We start from the raw sequence: 17,650 nt of genomic DNA, 5'->3' as shown, positions 1-17,650 counted from the left end.
ATTCAGCGTAGATTATGGGGAGTCCTTTAGGAAACCCAAGAGGATGTCCCAGCCTGCACTTCCTAAACCACCTCCTCACCTGCACCTGAATTATCAACAAAGGAAGGTCCTCCAGTTGTCTGATGATCCTGCACTGTGGCCAAACCTGACTGATGACAGCACTAGGTGTCCACTTGTAAAAAAACAGACAAGTTCAAATCACAGACTTTGATTTCCTCAAAATTCACAAATGCCCCCATGGAGATTCACAAGCAGGTAATAACTGAATTAGAACTGTAATATCTACCCCAAATAACACACACAATAACAGAATGCCAATTTTAAAGGAATGTATATTGAAACCAGTAAAGATCCTTCATGTGACAATATCACAGAAAGGTGAGTAAATTAAAGTGAATACTGCATTAAAAGACTACAGTACCTATACCATTAATTCACAGTTGGATTCACAAAACACAGGTTTTTTAAGTACCTTTGTTGAACCACAATTGGATTTTTTTTTACCAAAAAGAAAACTGAGATCTCAGGTATGAAAAAGGAAAAGTTCAAATAAATAGAAAAGAAAAAAAATAAAAAGCAAGAAAATTTTAAATAAAATGAAATGAGTCCACTCAGAATGTCCTACTGCCCTCTTCCACAGTGAATGTCTGAGGTGAATATGGCGATGGGGAAGAATATGGAGATGGAGGTGTGGAATGGCTCCTTTTCCAAAGATGAGTAGCAACCAGGATAAAGATGCAGATGGATGACAGCAGAAGATGGTAGAAGAACCGAGGACTGAGGACCCAATCAAAGGACTCCAAACAAAAAAAAACAGCCTACACAGCCATGCAAATAATTATTCATTTAGTCCATAATAACAGTCCATTTTGACATACAGTATTTAAATAAAGTTACTACTTTACAGTGTCCATTTTACTCCTTTTTAACATGAATTCTTAATAAACATCCTACTCAGTACACAGACCATGAATTCACATAAACACTTCAAAATAAACTATGTTCCCTTAGCATACAGCTCATACTGTAACCTAATTACATTAATTTTACTGTTTATGACAGTGAAAAACACCACTTTAAGAATTTAAGAAACTCACATAAGCTTAGCTGCATGAAATTTCTGCCTGGCCTAACACCACTTTAACACCACATTAACTTGCACCAAGCAGCTATCAAACATTACACATACACAGTAATTAATCATTTAACAATAATGTCGGGTAAAATTTAGAGCCGCAGGTGAGAGACATCTTTGGTCTCTTTGATGCTCTTCCATACTGTACTCTGGCATGTTGAATTTATGTCTCTGTCCTCCCTAATCTCGAGCTTCATCAAGTAAATGCACACAGTCAAGTCAAAATCAGAGATCGAGCAGAACTGGAGCCACATAAAGTGTTTATTCATGCATAAAATAAACACTGAGTTGACATCTGCAGAAACAACTGACTTTTTGCTCTGAGAGACCACTTTTATATTGTCAATAGTAGGCTGGGTTTAGCTACAAACCATAATCATTTTTTATCATATTTTAAACATTAATCTAGTTACGTTGGAAGCCCCCCTTTTTATCTTATCTCCGATAGGGTAAGGTCTTTTTGGTGTCTGTCAGGATTGGTCAAGACATATACATATGCAACTAATTCCCAGTATTAAGTTTATCATATATTAATATGTAGCTTTTTCCCACAATATGTAAATTATTTCTCAGAATGTCCCAAATTTCCACTCACGTGTACTTCTTTTGTACACCACATTTTCCGAAACTTTCCATGAGCTCACATGTTCTTTCTGCTCGCCCCATTCTGTAACTTTCCATAAATTTACATGTTCTTTTGATGGCTACATGTCTTTGTTCTTTTGTGGGTGTCCCAGGAAAAAAAGTCAGCTATTCTGGTACAATCTACACATTACACTAAGAATAACTTCTGGCATGCAAAAGAATACAGGTTAAATACTTTTGAATACAAATTGAAAACTTTTGATTAAAATACTGATTTTTGACACAAGATTCATAAAGCACATAAACACAGGCTTCAGACACTAATGAATTATCCCAACCTGGTTCAAGTTTATCCCGACTGGTTTTAGTGAGAGTACAAGGCTAACTTTAAAGCTATACCTATCGATGTGGCATTTCTCACAGCACTTAGTAAAAATTTCAACATGAACAACCCGCCTCCCTCCAAAGCCCCGCCCACTTCCCCCTGCCTGAGCTCTGATGCTCCCCTCCTCTCACCTGATGCGTGCGGTGGAAGCGGAGGTGGAGGCGGAGGTCCGGTCCAGTACACCAGACTCCTGGACTTTATCTCCATCCTTCATTCATCGGACTCCTCTTTGTTCCCCTTGGTTGTTGCTTCTGTTAATACATCCGTTCTTCCCTTCCACACATGTATTTGAGTTCTATCCATTCACATCCTTAGACAGTAGACTGTGGTCAGTGACAGGAGGAGCAGTGCCAGTGAAGTGTCAGATTCAGAGGTACACATATGGGATGTGGGGACGGCGATAATGGATGATTGACAGGAGGCTCAGCCAGGCTCGGCCAGTTATTTCATTTGGACTGAATCAAATGATTGGTCAGAATTTTACCAGAAATATGAGCAATATATGAGAATTAAACATTTTTGAGTTTCAATATCTGGCGAATTTCTTTTACATTTTAGTTTGACACACACTTATTAGGAGCATTTTAAGATGACGAGAGGAAAGTGTAAAAATGCCACAACATAAGATATAGCTCTAAGGTTTTTTAACCACATGTAACAAACACTTTGCTTGCGATTTAGCATGCTAATTAGCATAATGCTCATTACTCACTGGGAAATCAATTGTTTACAACTCTAAACAATTCTACGCTGTCCTAACTCGAAGTTGCAACTCGTCGCTTGTCTCTTCTAAATCCATGTCCAACTTATCTGTCAGTTTCCTGAATTCTGACTTAGTTTTGTCAGTTCAATTCTATTTTTTCCTCTTCAGCATCTACACTTAATATGTACCAGTCGCAGGGGGTGCACAGAGATTGGTATGGAGGTAAGATGCCCACTCCTATCAGTTTTTGTATCAGTTTTTGCACACCGAAACATATCGCGTCATAACTACCACCTTAATTAAAGGGACAGTAACACATATACAGTTAGTGATTTCACTTAAGTTTAGGAGAAGATGTTTTTACTTCTTCTTTTTCATAAAAAAATTGTTACAAATTTAAATAAAAAAACATTTAGAAAAAAAAACATAATACACAGAAACATTTTCAGAGCAGATTAGAAATAACCTGGGGTTTAACTAACCCTGGTTACTATAACCATGAAAAATGGAGAAAAAAATCAAGAGGTCGTGCCTGCGTCTCTGCCTCCTGGAGAGCAGGAGTCAGCTGAATGCCAGCATTATTTGAATTTCAGGATTATTTGAATTTCTGAGTCTATGCTTTAATAAGGCTTAAAGAACACTCAGTGATGCATATGATAACACATCAAATCAGGGTAAAGTCATATTTCACTGATATAAACATGACAATAACAGAACCTGTACTGAAAACATACCTACTGATAATAGAAAGAGTCTATGAAGCTACATTTTTAGGTGTCATCATAGATAGTAAACTGTGTTGGAAACCTCATATTGAGTCTATTCAAAGTAAAGTGTCCAAATCTATAGACATACTGTATAAAACAAGGGACTGACTGAACAAAAACAGCCTGTACATGATCTGTTGTTCTTTGGTTCTGTCCTACTGAACATATTGTGCAGAAATATGAAGAAAAACTATTATAGTTACATTAGAAAAATGACAAAACAGAACTATTAGAATAATTAATAAAGTAGGATATTTGGAAGCAACTAATAGTTGATTGATTCAACTTAAAACCTTCAAATTGCAGGATATTTTATATATTAAAATACTGCATATGATTTATAAAGTAAAAAATAATATTGTTCCAAATAGCATTCAAGATATCTTTAAATTAAGACAGAGTAATTAGAATTGAAGAGGTTTTTATATTTGTGAATGGACTAAAGTGAGGACAAATGTGAAGTCCTAGATGGATTTGGGTTGTGGGTGTGAAATTATGGGATGGATTTGATGATGAATTTAAGTTGTTCACTTCTCTGACAGTTTAAAAAATGCCTTAAGTATAAAATGATTCAGGAATATGAAGTTGAGATGGTAGATGTGTTTCTGTTGTTGTTGATTCGTTGGTTATAATGAGAATGCTCGATGCTGAACATATTTAATTTAATGTCAGCAGTGGATCAGGGGAAAAGGAGAGGCACTAAAATAAGCTTTTGCTTCTAACCTATTCCTTCTTTGGTTTTTATGTTTATTCCAATTATTGTACTATGTGCAAAGATTAACGTACAAACCAAAATAAACAATTCATTCATTCAATAAACGGAAAAAGCCAAACATTAAGAAGTAATTGAACAAATAATTAGTGGATGCTGTTAAAGGGTGATTATGGTAAATACTTTTGTCTCATGTTTCAGGTCCACTTTAGAATTAGAATAAAACAAGGTGATTAAGTAGAACATTGAACAACAGAACATGACTAAATGTTTGTTCCAGTTCCATTGATGTCCTGAACTTTCTGATTCATCCAGTGGTTCTTCTTTACCACAGTCATCAGCAGTTCAACACATTTTCAGTCAAATCAAACACATTCTGCAGGTCAGGGTTAGACCAGCGGAAAAATGTTGAATCCAGTTTGATGTTCAGGTAAACACTGGACCAGACCAGTACCAGATTGGACCACTAGATGGAGCACTGACTCATTGTGACGTCTCCTTTGGTGGTTGTGAACTTTCTGCTAAACAGACTTCCTCCTCCAATGGAATGTGATCTCCTTCATGTTGTCGGCCTCAGTTTGGGACTAAACCACTACCAGCTCATCAGTCATTCTGTCTCAGTTATATTATGTTCATCATGTTTCTAACTGATGTAAATCCAACTGTGTGAACCCCAACCAGCAACAGAATCACAACAACAAGGTACTGATTAAAGTCCACAGGGTCAATGAGAAGTAGTATCACCATAGAAACCAGGTCCTTGTTGACCTCCACTAATTGAACTTTTCACTTCGTGGCAGGTTGAGATTCAGTAACATCACTGTTTTGTGAAGGTGGTGCATTAGAACACACTTCTGTACTCTGAGGACAACAAAACACAGCCTTCAGTCTGATGTTTGTCTTCACATCTGGATTCTGTGAAGTCTGATCTGGAGGTTTTTAAGTCTGATGTTCTTGTCAGAAGTGGGTGCTGCTGGTTCACACACACTGTGTTTCTTCTTGTCATCTGATGCTGAGGGACATTTTGGTCCAGACGTTGATGATTCACATCTGCGCTGATGATAGCAGAGGGCAGAGGATGACGAGAATCTTTCATCATACTGGAAACATTCAAACTGTTTAGGTGTGTTATGACACTGACTCTTTCCACTAGAGTCCAATGTCTTACTTTTTGTACGACTGTTCAGTTTTTGTCCTTTGAGGAAATGTTTGACAAGTTCATGTTTAGTACATTTTGAACCTGTGATAAAAGATCTGTCACAGAATCTGCACTGGTAGGGTTTCTCTCCAGTGTGGATGCGTTGGTGGATTTTTAGGTTACTTGCTGTGGTGAAAGCATTTCCACACAGGTCACAGTAATATGGTCTTTCTCCAGTGTGAATGCGTTGGTGATATTTCAGCCCACTCATTTGGGTGAAATTCTTTCCGCATTGGTCACAGGCATATGGTTTTTGTCCAGTGTGGATGCGTTGGTGGATTTTTAGGTAACTTGCTGTGGTGAAAGCATTTCCACACTGATCACACTCATATGATCTTTCTCCACTGTGGATGCGTTGGTGGATCTTTAGGTAACTTGCTCTGATGAAAGCATTTCCACACTGTTCACATTCATATGGTCTTTCTCCATTGTGGATGCGTAGGTGGATTTTTAGGTCACTTGCTGTGGTGAAAGCATTTCCACACTGGTCACACTCATATGGTCTTTCTCCAGTGTGGCTCCGTTGGTGAGCTTTAAGCACATTCCTTTGGGTGAAACTCTCTCCACATTGGTCACACTCATATGGTCTTTCTCCAGTGTGGATGCGTTTGTGGATTTTTAGGTCACCTGCTGTGGTGAAAGTCTTCCCACACTGCTCACACTCATATGGTTTTTCTCCAGTGTGGATGCGTTGGTGGATTTTTAAGTAACTTGCTGTGGTGAAAGTCTTTCCACAATGGTCACACTCATATGGTCTTTCGCCACTGTGGATGCGTTTGTGGATTTTTAGGTCACGTGCTGTGGTGAAAGTCTTTCCACACTGGTCACACTCATATGGTCTTTCTCCAGTGTGGCTGCGTTGGTGGATTTTTAGGGAACTTGCTCTGGTGAAAGCATTTCCACACTGGTCACACTCATATGGTCTTTCTCCAGTGTGGATGCTTTGGTGTTTTTTTAAGTCACTTGCTGTGGTGAAAGCATTTCCACACTGGTCACACTCATATGGTCTTTCTCCAGTGTGGATACGTTGGTGGGTTTTTAGGGAACTTGCTGTGGTGAAAGCATTTCCACAATGGTCACAGGTGGGTCTTCCATCCATGTTTGCTGGAATCAGGTGATCTTTGTCCAGATACAACTTTTAGGTTTCACTTAAAATCCACCTTTGGCTTCTCTCTACATCAAAACACAAAGAAACAGAAGAGGTGGTCACTGAAATGCAATGGAATGGAACACAACCCTCCCTCCATCCCTTTCAAACCAGGTCAAGCAGACAGACAAAATTAACTAGTTAGATAATTAATAGGACATTTTCAAACATTTAATAACTCAGTCCTCTTATTCTACATGTGACAATTAATGCAGATTTGACAATGTACAAATGAGTTAAAACAATTTCTTGTTTTATATTAAAAAAAACCCTCAGAATTCGTAGCACCACTACAGTCATATGACGTTACCTAAGGTCACCAACTTGGAACGTGTTAAATCCTGAACTTGTTAAGGTTTTCTGAGGAAATTTAAGTTGGACATGTTCAATCTGCACATCAAAACACCAAGGTTCAAGGTGACTTTATTTGTACCCGTGGGTAGATTTGTTTTGCAGCAAGCTTTCGCTCACTGCCGGTCGCTGCGTGTGCAAGCGCCCAACACAAATCCTTCCAAAGAATTACAGTGAAGATAATGCAAGCACATACATCACATATAGACCGTAAGGTGAACGCCGTATCGTTTCATCCCGTTCCGACATATGGGGCACTACAATCTTTTTACTCAGTTACAAAGATAGATTGTTCCTGAGGTAAATGTCAAAAGTTCTCCATTTGCAATCCTGCAGTTTTTTAAAATCAGTGTTTGAAGTCGGTACTACTTAACTTTATTCGCGCAATGCTATTGTTATCATGCGTGCTGCGGTTTGAGTCCCGTGTAACCTGCTGGTCCAATAAGAAAGCGCAAAATATCCAAGATCGCTGTGACCAGGAAGCGAGCTTCCAGTAGTTCGGAGGAGGAAAATACAAGGAAAAGTTTTAAAAAGTAAGCAAAAATATGGAATATGCACCTCATATCCGTAAAAAAAGAAAAAATACAGGATTTTTTGGCCAAACGATGGGAAACGTTAAGAAACTGTGTCGAACGATGGCTTTATTTGAGTGGTGAGAGCAGGACTATAACTGAAACTTATAAACACTATCACTACTGACTTTGACAATGTTCCAGAAGATGCTGAGTTTCATGCAACATGTTACAGACGATTCATTGATAAAAAGCAACTGGATTCTGCAGAGAAACATAAAAGAGAGAATCCAGATGTCAATGAATCACAGGGAGGCGAGTCTGTGCAAACAGGGGATGCCAGCAGAACTGCAGGATCAACAAGTGAAACTCCGAGGAAGAAATTACAGTCCAGGATGGGTCTACCTACTGTTTCATCTGGTCCTGTTCTGCCTGCCTTGTGCACAATATGAAAAAAAGTGGATAAATACATCACCGTGTCTAGCAAATGCACAAAGGATCATCTTTCACTGGCACAGATGTTATCAGCAGGTGTGTAAAAAATAAATAAATAAATAAAAAATTCTGTCTCTCACACACAAACACTGTATTATTTGTAAGTTTGTAAGTTTATTCTATTCTCTACAATTACTACTGCTATTACTACTATTATTAGTGCTACTGCTATTACTGATCATAACTCATTCTCTCTCTCTCTGTCTCACACAATGCTGCTTGCAGGTGTGTGTGTGTTTCAGAAATGAGCCACCTTCAATGTCAGCTACAAGATCTTCTCTTCTGTGAGCAGATCATCAGGCAAAGAATTATTATTGTTGTGAACCACCACCAAACATTCATACACCAGAGTGAGTGGCACTGGGTGACGTGTCTTGCCCAAGAACAGGAAGGACTGACTAGGACAGAGCAGGATTCGAACCGCTGACCCTTCGATTATTGGACTTACTGACAATGTGTCATTATTGCTCCTTGGTAGTTTGCCCTATTCATGCCTCCAACATGTGATGCTCTACACCAACACTGCAAAAGGGCAAACTACCAAACAGCAATAAAGAGACATTGTCTGAAAGGTATTATGTGTGCACCCTCACCCATTAGTAGTGGATGGCACATTGAGGATGGGGAGTTAACAGTGACCTGGATGACTAAAAATCCTGCTCCTCACAGTGTTTTGCAGTTCGTCCACTGCACTTGGAAACAAGGCAAATATGATGCAGACAGGTGTTCCTGTATGTCAGCAAGACTGTCTTGCGCTGATTTGTGTAGGTGCCAGCACTGTGTGAATGTTCAGAAGGAAACAGAAGATAGAGCTACATGGGATGATGTTTCTGACAGTGATGGTGATGATTAGACACGTTATAGAACCATAAAATATCCTCTAAAAAAAGCATCCACTGAACAAAAATAAAAGTTTACAGTGTACTGTGTAAAAAAACCAGACCGAGATCTATTAAAAAACATGTAATGTTACATGACAAACGCATCATTGTTAAAAGAAGAAAAACCCTGCAACTGTCAACACTGTAAATGTCAAGCAATGCTGTTACATTGATGTATGTGTGTGGCAAAATTCACCACGTGTAATATGTGAAATTAGTAGAAACTTTTTCCCACAAATTTCCAAGATTTTATGGTCTAAATTCACATTGCATGGTAATAATTCATCAAGACTTGTCTAAAATGTTAATATGTATAAATATCAATTTGTGAGAGTTTTTGTGTTGCTAAAATGAATGTTGATAAATAAAACAAGTGAATCTAGCATCACAGAATTTTTGGTTTTTAATTTTATATTCATATAGATTTATGGCTTGTGACAAAAAACTGCAGGATATATTGCAGAGAACTTTTAACCCAAAGTCCATGAGGGTACAGTCTAAAAAAAAAAATGCATTTAAAAAGTAGTGCCCAGACATGGGAACGAAAATCATTTTCTAGCCACTTTTCATGGTTCACCTTACGGCCTAATACATAAGACATTATAAACACAGTACACGTGGTCCAACTTTTTCAGTGGATTTGGTTGTGGAAGGGGGACAGGAAGAGAAGAAGAATGTTGTGAGGCAGACGGAGATTGGGGGGGGGGGGTGTTAATGCTTGTATGTGGTGAGTCCTTGAAAGTCTGTTTGTGTGTGAAAAATAAGAGAATCAGACTTCTGTCCTTTATCAGTTCATTCAGTCCTGAATCTTGACCTTGGAAGGATGTTTTGACTGCGAAGGAACAGATTAGACCAGAGTGGCTCCAACTGCTTTACCAGCTCCCAGGAGAAACAGAATTAAATGGGGAAAAAATGATTTGATTTCTGCTTAATTTAGTTATAACTTAATGTTTGTTATAACTGGGCCTCAGCATTACTCATCACTTCAGAGCAGGTAGATCCTCCTGCACAGTTCGGCCTTTTTTCCCTCAGTTCCGTGATTTGCCGGAGCGCATCCACAGTCTGTCCAGCGATGTAATCCAACTTCTGTGTGAGTCCATAGCTCATGCAATCCTCCGACTGTGCCACCATCCGCTGTAAAACCTTCACGTTGTCACTGACCGCTTCGAAGTGCTCCTTAATTTCGATTGATAGCAGCGGGGTCTCTATGTGTGCTGCTGTCTTTCCAACTTTGCAATAAACCAGGGCAACTCCAAGACCAATTAGAAGGTGTCCTGTTATCAAAAATCCAATCAGGTAAATATCATGTCCTCCACCGACAGAACCCACAGCCATACTACCTCCACTTGTTCCAAGCGTCGATCGCATACTGCAAAAGTTCTGTCAGGGCAGGCGGGCTCCTCCTGATGCCTTTGTTCCTGGGTGAAAAAATCTTGTCGATTGTGCTGAGTGTCCAGTTGATCAATTCCATAATTTAGTTGTTCGGGAGTACAGCAAGCAGGGGATCCAAAGACAAAAACAGATGAGACGCAGAGGCAAAAGCAGCAGAAAAAAGGACAGCTCAGAAACACGCCTGCTCTCGACAGAGGACAGGAAGGAAGGACCAAAACATGTCATTTATTGTTACCAATAGGTGGCACTATGAGTCTGATTCAATATTGTCATTTCATGTTCAGGGTGTGACTCTTATCATGCACATGATGTTTGGTGCTGATTGGACAAAAAACTGTTGAGTTATACCAGTTTTCTTTTTCTTGGTGATACATCCAAATTCACCGCTGCACCCTGAACACATCAAGTAACGACCGCCCACCATTTAATGGAGATCAGGACTGGGCAAACGAGCTGAATTTGCATTTCAACAGGTTTGAATCTGTCCTGACTCCAGCCCCCACACATTCAGGTCCCTCTTCACACCTCTCCAGTATGGACCCCCGCCAGCTGTTATTAGTGCCACCTCTGCCCTTCCCTGTAACAGAGGAGGCCCTCCAGTCACCTATGACCCCCCTCTCCCTCATGGACCACATTAGGAAAGGGCTCAGGGAGACAAAGTCCAGGAAAGCCAACAATTACAACAAACATTAGAAGTACAAAGGGGGTGGGGGGTTTCACCAAGGAGCCAGAACTAAACATTACATTACAACTCCATCTACCAATAGTCTGCACCATCTCATATCACATCATCTCAACAATAAAAGTAAAAACACAACAATAGCATTACTGATATGAATTCTGCAATATCTGAAAAATAACACAATACAAAACACCAGTTCAAAGAAGCAAAACAACTGACTCAAACAGCAACAGATACTCAGTGTTAAAAGGACAAACAATATTTGATATAACCTCACATACAAACAACACATGACTCACTAAGGAGCAAGAACATAGTGAAGTTTGTTTTACATTACAACTCCATCTACTAATAATCTGCACATGTACTGAGCAACAGGAGGAAAAATCCCTCCTCATCTCCTGCTCCATACACGACAAATTCAGTCAGACGACCTAGACAGCAGCTATCTGTGAGACATGAACGCACTAAACTCTTCTAACTCTCATCTCTGCTAGAACCCTCTTCAAAACTAAAAACACACAAAAACACTTATACGGTGTATAAAACATCAGGAATACATATTTCTGTAAACCAACAGTCAACCTGGACTATGCCTAAATTAAAACCAAATGAAAGTTGCAAAAGTTCCCTCTGTATAAATCTAGGATTAACCACCATTTCACAAACTCCAGACCTGTTTCAGTTCGACCTCAATTCTCACAAACTCTAGAAAAACTATTCAGTAAACGGTTGGACAAATTCATAGATAAACATAAAGCAGAGCAGAGGAACTTCACTGGCATTAATAGACTCAACAGAGGAAATCAGCAATTCAATAAATCCAAACCATCCCCACAGTTGGAGTATTCACTGACCTCAGAAAAGCTTTTCAGTCCTAAAGATCCAATCTGTGACCCAGCAGCTCCAGAAGGTCTGTATGATGGCTCTGCATTTCCAGGATTTCATCCACTGAGGCAGGAAATCTACAAGTGGAACAAACAAACAGCAGACATGACTTTAACATCCTCCACTAGGGTTTCTCAACGGGGGTGGGACCGCCCCCCAGGGGGCGTTCTGGATGAGAAAGCTGAGAGGGGGGTGCTCAGGCACAAACGGGGGCGTTAGTCACTGTTATTCATCACAATGTAGAAGTATCTATATCAGAACAAACTCTGTTCTATTGAACAGGAAATAAGATTAAACTGTGTATTTTGAGCGGGATTAGAAATATCTCCATAGCAACGGCCCTAAACAAACTCCTATGCAGCGCATAGAAAACAACCGGAGCATGTTCAAGCAGCGCGAGGACTGAAAAGGAAATCCATCCAAACTCACGTGACCGTCTCCGCTTCACTGCACGAGAGTTAGGAGCTCCGGTACCGACTAACTATAGCGGAGAGCACCGAGATATCCAGGAGGAAAAAGACTTGGGTAGATTTGAGCTCAAACTGCTCCTAAGTATCAAAAGATGAGAATCTGTGTCCAAACCCACCGACTAACATCGAGTAAAATGAAGTTGGATGAACCCGCTTCACGGCTTGTCTCTGGCTCTAACAGCAAAAACGATGGAGGAACAAACGGGGCTGGCACTTCCTGGAATGACAACAAGCTGCATTCTGATTGGTTGGCCATGTCAGCCTTCTGATTCGTCCATGTAAAGTAATGTGTGTCTAACGGCTCGTTGATATGTTGTTTTTTTTTTTTTCAACTTTATTAACCACATTTGAGTATACAGTACAACATTTTAAACAAACAACAAGATGTCAAAAGGGAAAAAGCATTTGAACACAGGCCCGGACTGAGACTCATTTTCAGCCCTGGAGTTTCATACCTCAGACCGGCCCACTTTAGATCACGACCGATTATCGTTAACATCATGGAATTATAACCTTACATGTTAGGTCTACACACTGTTCTGCAAAGCCTTGTAATTCTGTGTATTTTCTGAAATATTTCCAATTCAGTGCAAGTAAAGGTTGCTTCACAAAGTGGATTTATTTCAACAGTGAGTGCACATCGACAACAACATTATTATTCCTCACAACACAACAATAACAGAATCTATATTTTCGTTCTTATAAGTGTTAACATTTTTCAAACCTTTAAAATGTTTGAAATGAAATAAAAGAATATGTAAAAATATTAAATAAAAAAATAATACAAAAAATAAAGCTTGCTGCACTTTCTAATAACTCTATCATTTTCGTATCCTCTGCAACAAAAGATTTCCATCACAACTTACTTGCGGTTTGTTCCATCTTTGCTATTGAAAACTTTTGGTATAGTGATATTAGGGGTTTGATGAGGATGATAAGAAAAAAATGTCAGTATATCCTGTGACTGAGGGCGAGCAAAGTAATCAAAGCTAACAACAGACTCATCTTCATCTGTCTCATTTGTGCCTAGTGGTTCAGGGTTGTGCTGCTGAGCTGCTCCTCTGTCATCAGTAGACTCTGCTCTCCCTTTCACACTTCCTCCAGTTTCCCTAGACTCGCCTGCACCTGTATCACAATAAAAAATAATATCCACAGACATTTTGACTTACTTAACCAATTAAGATATTCACATTGGCAAAATATGCAGGCTTATTTGATATTACTTTATGCTATTGTCTTTCAGTTGTGGGCTTTGTGTATTTACTGTCTCACTTTTAATGTTGAAAAATAAAATAGGTCAGGACTATAATTTGCGTATAGAAAGTGGTTTTACTGGAACTAATGCTTGTTCACACAGTCTGTTCCAACAGCTCACCTTTTCCTTCCATCCTGACAGGAACAATCCCCTCATCACTACTGGCTCCTGGCTCTGCTTCTGACACTAAAGCCCATTTTAAAAATGGTCATAATTCTCAGCACAAATCTTCTATTTTCAAAGCCTTGGTGTCAGTTTCATTCATGTAGTGCTGAATCCTGGAGCATCTCAGAGCACCTTTCATATTGAACAGGCCTACACCATACTCTTCATTGGAGCCTATTTATTCTAATAATCTTCCTTCTCTGAGCAGTCCTACCTGCCCACTCTGGACTTGTGGGCTCATGGCTGGTGTCTGCTGCTGGATCTGCTTTGTGACTCTGAGGAGCTACAAGACAAAGTTTCCCAGTTATGTGGCATCGCATCATACTATTATTTAAACTGCATAACGTTATGTTCCACGCCACAATGCCACATAATTCACTGACTCGATAATTAACTAGCTTGAAAGGTGGTTTACCCAGTTCATCGTCCTCATTAGTTGTTTCCAACCAGGCCGTCGTTTTTGTGAAAAAGTTGCAGATTTTGGCACATTTGGCTGCGTTTGCTTCCAGAGCTTTCCTCTTTTTAATTCTTGCCTTCTCTGCACCACCCTTGCTCTTTCTATTATCCATGTTTCGAACAGCAAACACAGCTGACCATCCACAGCCTACAGAGCACAGATGGTATATGCTCCACAGCTACAGTACAGAGCTACTAACCATATGCAAGGACAGATTACGTCAGGTCACGGTGCGTCTGCGTCTGCTTGCTAGTAGAGGGGGTGGCGGCCCAGGAACAGCGGTTGCAGTTTACGTGATCAACCCAGTGCTATGGCTGAAATCCCCCCCCAGCCCAAAAAAAAAAAAAAAAAAAAAGTATTATATTTAAAGTGAACAAATTTACAATAAATTCTAGATTGTTAGTATCATGTTTAAAATAAGTAATTACATTTTGGGATGTTATATTTATTTTATTGTTACTTTTAGATATGATATAATTTTCCATTTTGGACCAAAAATTAGAAGAATGTTCACATAAAAATAATAAGTGTAGAGTAGTTTCAGATTCAGATTGACAAAAGTTGAAAATTTCTTCCACATCATAAAATCGACACAAAATAGCATTGAAGGGATATATGTTATGTAAAATTTTGAGATGTAAAATTCTAATTTGGTTTGTAATACAGTATTTACAGGGTGGGGAAGCAAAATTTACAATATTTTGAGGCAGGGATTGAAAGACAGTGTATGACCAATTAGTTTATTGAAAGTCATGAGAATTTATTTGCCACAAGAAAATGTACATAATAGAAAATGTTTTTATTTTATGTGTCCTCCTTCTTTCTCAATAACTGCCTTCACACGCTTCCTGAAACTTGCGCAAGTGTTCCTCAAATATTAGGGTGACAACTTCTCCCATTCTTCTTTAATAGTATCTTCCAGACTTTCTCGGAATAGTTTTGCTCATAGTCATTCTCTTCTTTACATTATAAACAGTCTTTATGGACACTCCAACTATTTTTGAAATCTCCTTTGGTGTGACGAGTGCATTCAGCAAATCACACACTCTTTGACGTTTGCTTTCCTGATTACTCATATGGGCAAAAGTTTCTGAAAAGGTATGGATAATAGTGTTAGGTATGATTATGACAACAATATATGTTTGGTTTCAAAACAATTGACGTAGTGCCTGCTGAGAAAAAAACAATGAAATGTTCATTGGAAATTTTGCTTCCCCACCCTGTATATAGTAATGTCCATGCTTTTGACCACTCAATTTTAGAAAAAGTTGAATTACATACTGCTTTACCTCTGGGGGAAATTTTCCTCTTTTCATTCAATGTTTTGCGTATATGTCTGTTATTACAGCTCAAACTAAAAATATTAATGCCATTAATCAATAAACAAGGTTTATTTGTCTGTGATGTTAGATAACTAAGATGATTTTTCATAAGTAAGACAATACCATTAGGGATTGTTTTGAATACGTAGTTATATTCTATATTTGGAATTGGTAACGAATTTATTGTTATGAATTGTTCATATCTTAATAAGTTTCCATCTTTGTCAAATAAGTCATTAATGAAAATAATGTCTTTGTGTCGGCTCGTTGATATGTCAGAGATTTGTCTCTGCGTCATTGCGTCATCAATCCGCGACCCGCCATTTAAAGATCAGACGTGGAAGTGTACAGTAAATACAGCGGTAGACTAATCCATGATGACAGCCCGCAAAACCACACCGTGGTCGGTCCAGGAGGTTCAGACATTTCTGTCCTTGGTGGACGATGAAAAGATTCAGCTAGAGTTTGACGGGACAACACGGAAGTTACGCGCACCGTCGCTATAGCGACCAGGTATTCTAAAGTCAACACTGCTATGTTGTTTCCGGTGTAACTATGGAGACGTGTACACGCGCTGTCTTCAGGAGCTCCCAAAACTTCATACCAGCGATGTTCCTCAGATTGGACCAACTCCAACACCTCCCAGTAAAGTGGACAGAGGATTCCAACTGGATGTGGATCATATAGACATGATTTGGAAGGGAAGGAAGAACTTTGAACAGGTTGACGTGAACATTAGCTAACAACTGGAGGACTGGATTATGTGCGTCATCTGGGGTTTGTTCTTCACAGCGTTGTGATATTGTGACATTTCAAACCTGTGTTCTGTCTCTGTCATCAGTCGTTAATATCTGTTGAACTTGATCTGTCTACAGTATTGTGTCAGCTGTCATAGACATGTTGGTGTGACTGAGTAGTCGAATACATTTGGAACCATAACGATGCATGTTCTCCAGTGTCCAATAAAGATAGGTCGTCGGGGGAAGTCAGTGTGAGAGCCTTGTGGTTCAGATCAATGAGGAAAAACCAGGCACCACACAAATGAACCGTAGGCAGGAAGCTGTGGAAATGTGTTCAAGGCCATTCAGAGGGTTCCAGTTCAGTTCAGCATTAGCTCCATGTACAGTCACGGAAAAAAATATCAGACCACCCTTTGTCTTCTTCAATTTCTTGTTCATTTTAATGCCCGGTCCAACTAAAGGTACATTTGTTTGGACAAATATAATGATAACAACAACAGTAGCTCATAATAGTTTAATTTCAGAGCTGATATCCATCCATTTAACATGTTTTCTCGATAAAAACCAAAATCGCTTCAGTTCTTCCATCAATATCTATGGCATTGTACTGACAAAAACAGTGCTTTTAGACATTCCATGTTTTCTTTTCTGTCTGTTTTAGTCACATGATACACACAGCAGTTAGTACTGGATTGCATAACTATTGTTTTTGATTACTTTTGATGGTCTAATTATTTTTTGGGGGACTGTATGTCCTCTTTCTCTGTCTTGTATGTCACAATGTCATTGATAGCTCCTTTGATCATGGTCTTTTTTTTTAATGGATGCACAGCAAACTGAACTAGAACTATTAAAAAGTAGAACAGCAAATGTTCATATAATTACCAATAACTAGAACAAATAAACATAAGTATTAATACTTGTTCTACAAATACAAGTGTTAACAGTAGATATACTACAACAAATAATAATGCTCACATTCAAGGGTCAGTGTTAAATCCACAGAGGTATTGGACTATAAAACCAAACACATGCTCTTGTACTGAGCGTACAGTGCAGTAGTATCTTCGCTTCCAAAATCAGAGATGGTTTTTACTTAATTTCTCTCAACATTGATTTTTTTTTTTTTTTTTAAATTCATGACTATGATTTTAAATGTTTTACCTCTAAATTTCTAAAATATTTCTCATGCTCTGACTGTAAATAATACATTTCAACCACAGCTAACCATCTACTTTCTTCACATCTCACTTAGGAAGAAAAATTTCCCATTAAACTTTCAGGAATATATATATGTTTATATCTGAACTCAGCATAAACAGGACATCTTCCAACTGTTTGTTTATTCAAATAGATCATTGAAACCAAAAAATGAATAGATTTATTTAAAAAGAAAAGAAAACATTGA

General features: G+C 38.8%; 9 protein-coding genes across 15 annotated transcripts in view; 3 read left to right on the top strand and 6 right to left on the bottom strand.

The window, feature by feature from the left end:
• LOC115436280 (zinc finger protein 664-like) overlaps nucleotides 1-11,892 on the bottom strand; it is a 204,812-nt gene extending 192,920 nt beyond the window's left edge. For both annotated transcript variants that reach the window (XM_030159090.1, XM_030159085.1), the window contains exon 1: nucleotides 11,803-11,892. The gene's annotated coding sequence lies outside the window, so the exon portion shown is untranslated. The remainder of the gene's footprint in view (nucleotides 1-11,802) is intronic.
• Nucleotides 1-17,650, top strand: part of LOC115435234 (NACHT, LRR and PYD domains-containing protein 5-like) — a 753,056-nt gene that overhangs the window by 391,679 nt on the left and 343,727 nt on the right.
• Nucleotides 1-17,650, top strand: part of LOC115436315 (zinc finger protein 239-like) — a 364,410-nt gene that overhangs the window by 60,620 nt on the left and 286,140 nt on the right. The window lies entirely within an intron of this gene.
• Nucleotides 1-17,650, top strand: part of LOC115436265 (zinc finger protein 345-like) — a 356,130-nt gene that overhangs the window by 153,591 nt on the left and 184,889 nt on the right. The window lies entirely within an intron of this gene.
• Nucleotides 1-17,650, bottom strand: part of LOC115436292 (zinc finger protein 239-like) — a 324,079-nt gene that overhangs the window by 135,081 nt on the left and 171,348 nt on the right. For 3 of the 4 annotated variants that reach the window (XR_003937795.1, XM_030159123.1, XM_030159124.1), the window contains exon 1: nucleotides 11,803-11,900. The exons of the other annotated variant lie outside the window; for it this stretch is intronic. The gene's annotated coding sequence lies outside the window, so the exon portion shown is untranslated. Of the gene's footprint in view, nucleotides 1-11,802; nucleotides 11,901-17,650 lie in introns of those variants that run through there. 4 annotated transcript variants of the gene reach the window in all.
• LOC115436241 (NLR family CARD domain-containing protein 3-like) overlaps nucleotides 1-17,650 on the bottom strand; it is a 1,147,354-nt gene that overhangs the window by 1,023,202 nt on the left and 106,502 nt on the right. The window lies entirely within an intron of this gene.
• The window catches only part of LOC115436242 (NLR family CARD domain-containing protein 3-like), a 329,168-nt gene that overhangs the window by 208,694 nt on the left and 102,824 nt on the right, over nucleotides 1-17,650 (bottom strand). The gene's annotated exons all lie outside the window — the stretch shown is intronic.
• LOC115436296 (zinc finger protein 239-like) overlaps nucleotides 1-17,650 on the bottom strand; it is a 117,833-nt gene that overhangs the window by 86,904 nt on the left and 13,279 nt on the right. Inside the window, exon 2 of the mRNA XM_030159132.1 lies at nucleotides 6,585-6,654. The gene's annotated coding sequence lies outside the window, so the exon portion shown is untranslated. The remainder of the gene's footprint in view (nucleotides 1-6,584; nucleotides 6,655-17,650) is intronic.
• LOC115436253 (zinc finger protein 883-like) overlaps nucleotides 4,184-17,650 on the bottom strand; it is a 445,178-nt gene continuing 431,711 nt past the window's right edge. The window contains exons 4-5 of the mRNA XM_030159048.1: nucleotides 8,551-8,562; nucleotides 4,184-6,535 (exon numbers count right to left, since the gene is read on the bottom strand). Coding sequence (XP_030014908.1) covers nucleotides 5,190-6,535; nucleotides 8,551-8,562 — 1,358 coding nt within the window. The 3' untranslated portion in view covers nucleotides 4,184-5,189. The remainder of the gene's footprint in view (nucleotides 6,536-8,550; nucleotides 8,563-17,650) is intronic.

This window comes from Sphaeramia orbicularis, chromosome 16 (assembly GCF_902148855.1).
Source record: "Sphaeramia orbicularis chromosome 16, fSphaOr1.1, whole genome shotgun sequence".
In the NCBI taxonomy this organism is placed as follows: Eukaryota; Metazoa; Chordata; class Actinopteri; order Kurtiformes; family Apogonidae; genus Sphaeramia; species Sphaeramia orbicularis.
Note: the sequence above shows the minus strand (reverse complement) of the source record. Positions and strands in the feature narration are given on the sequence as shown.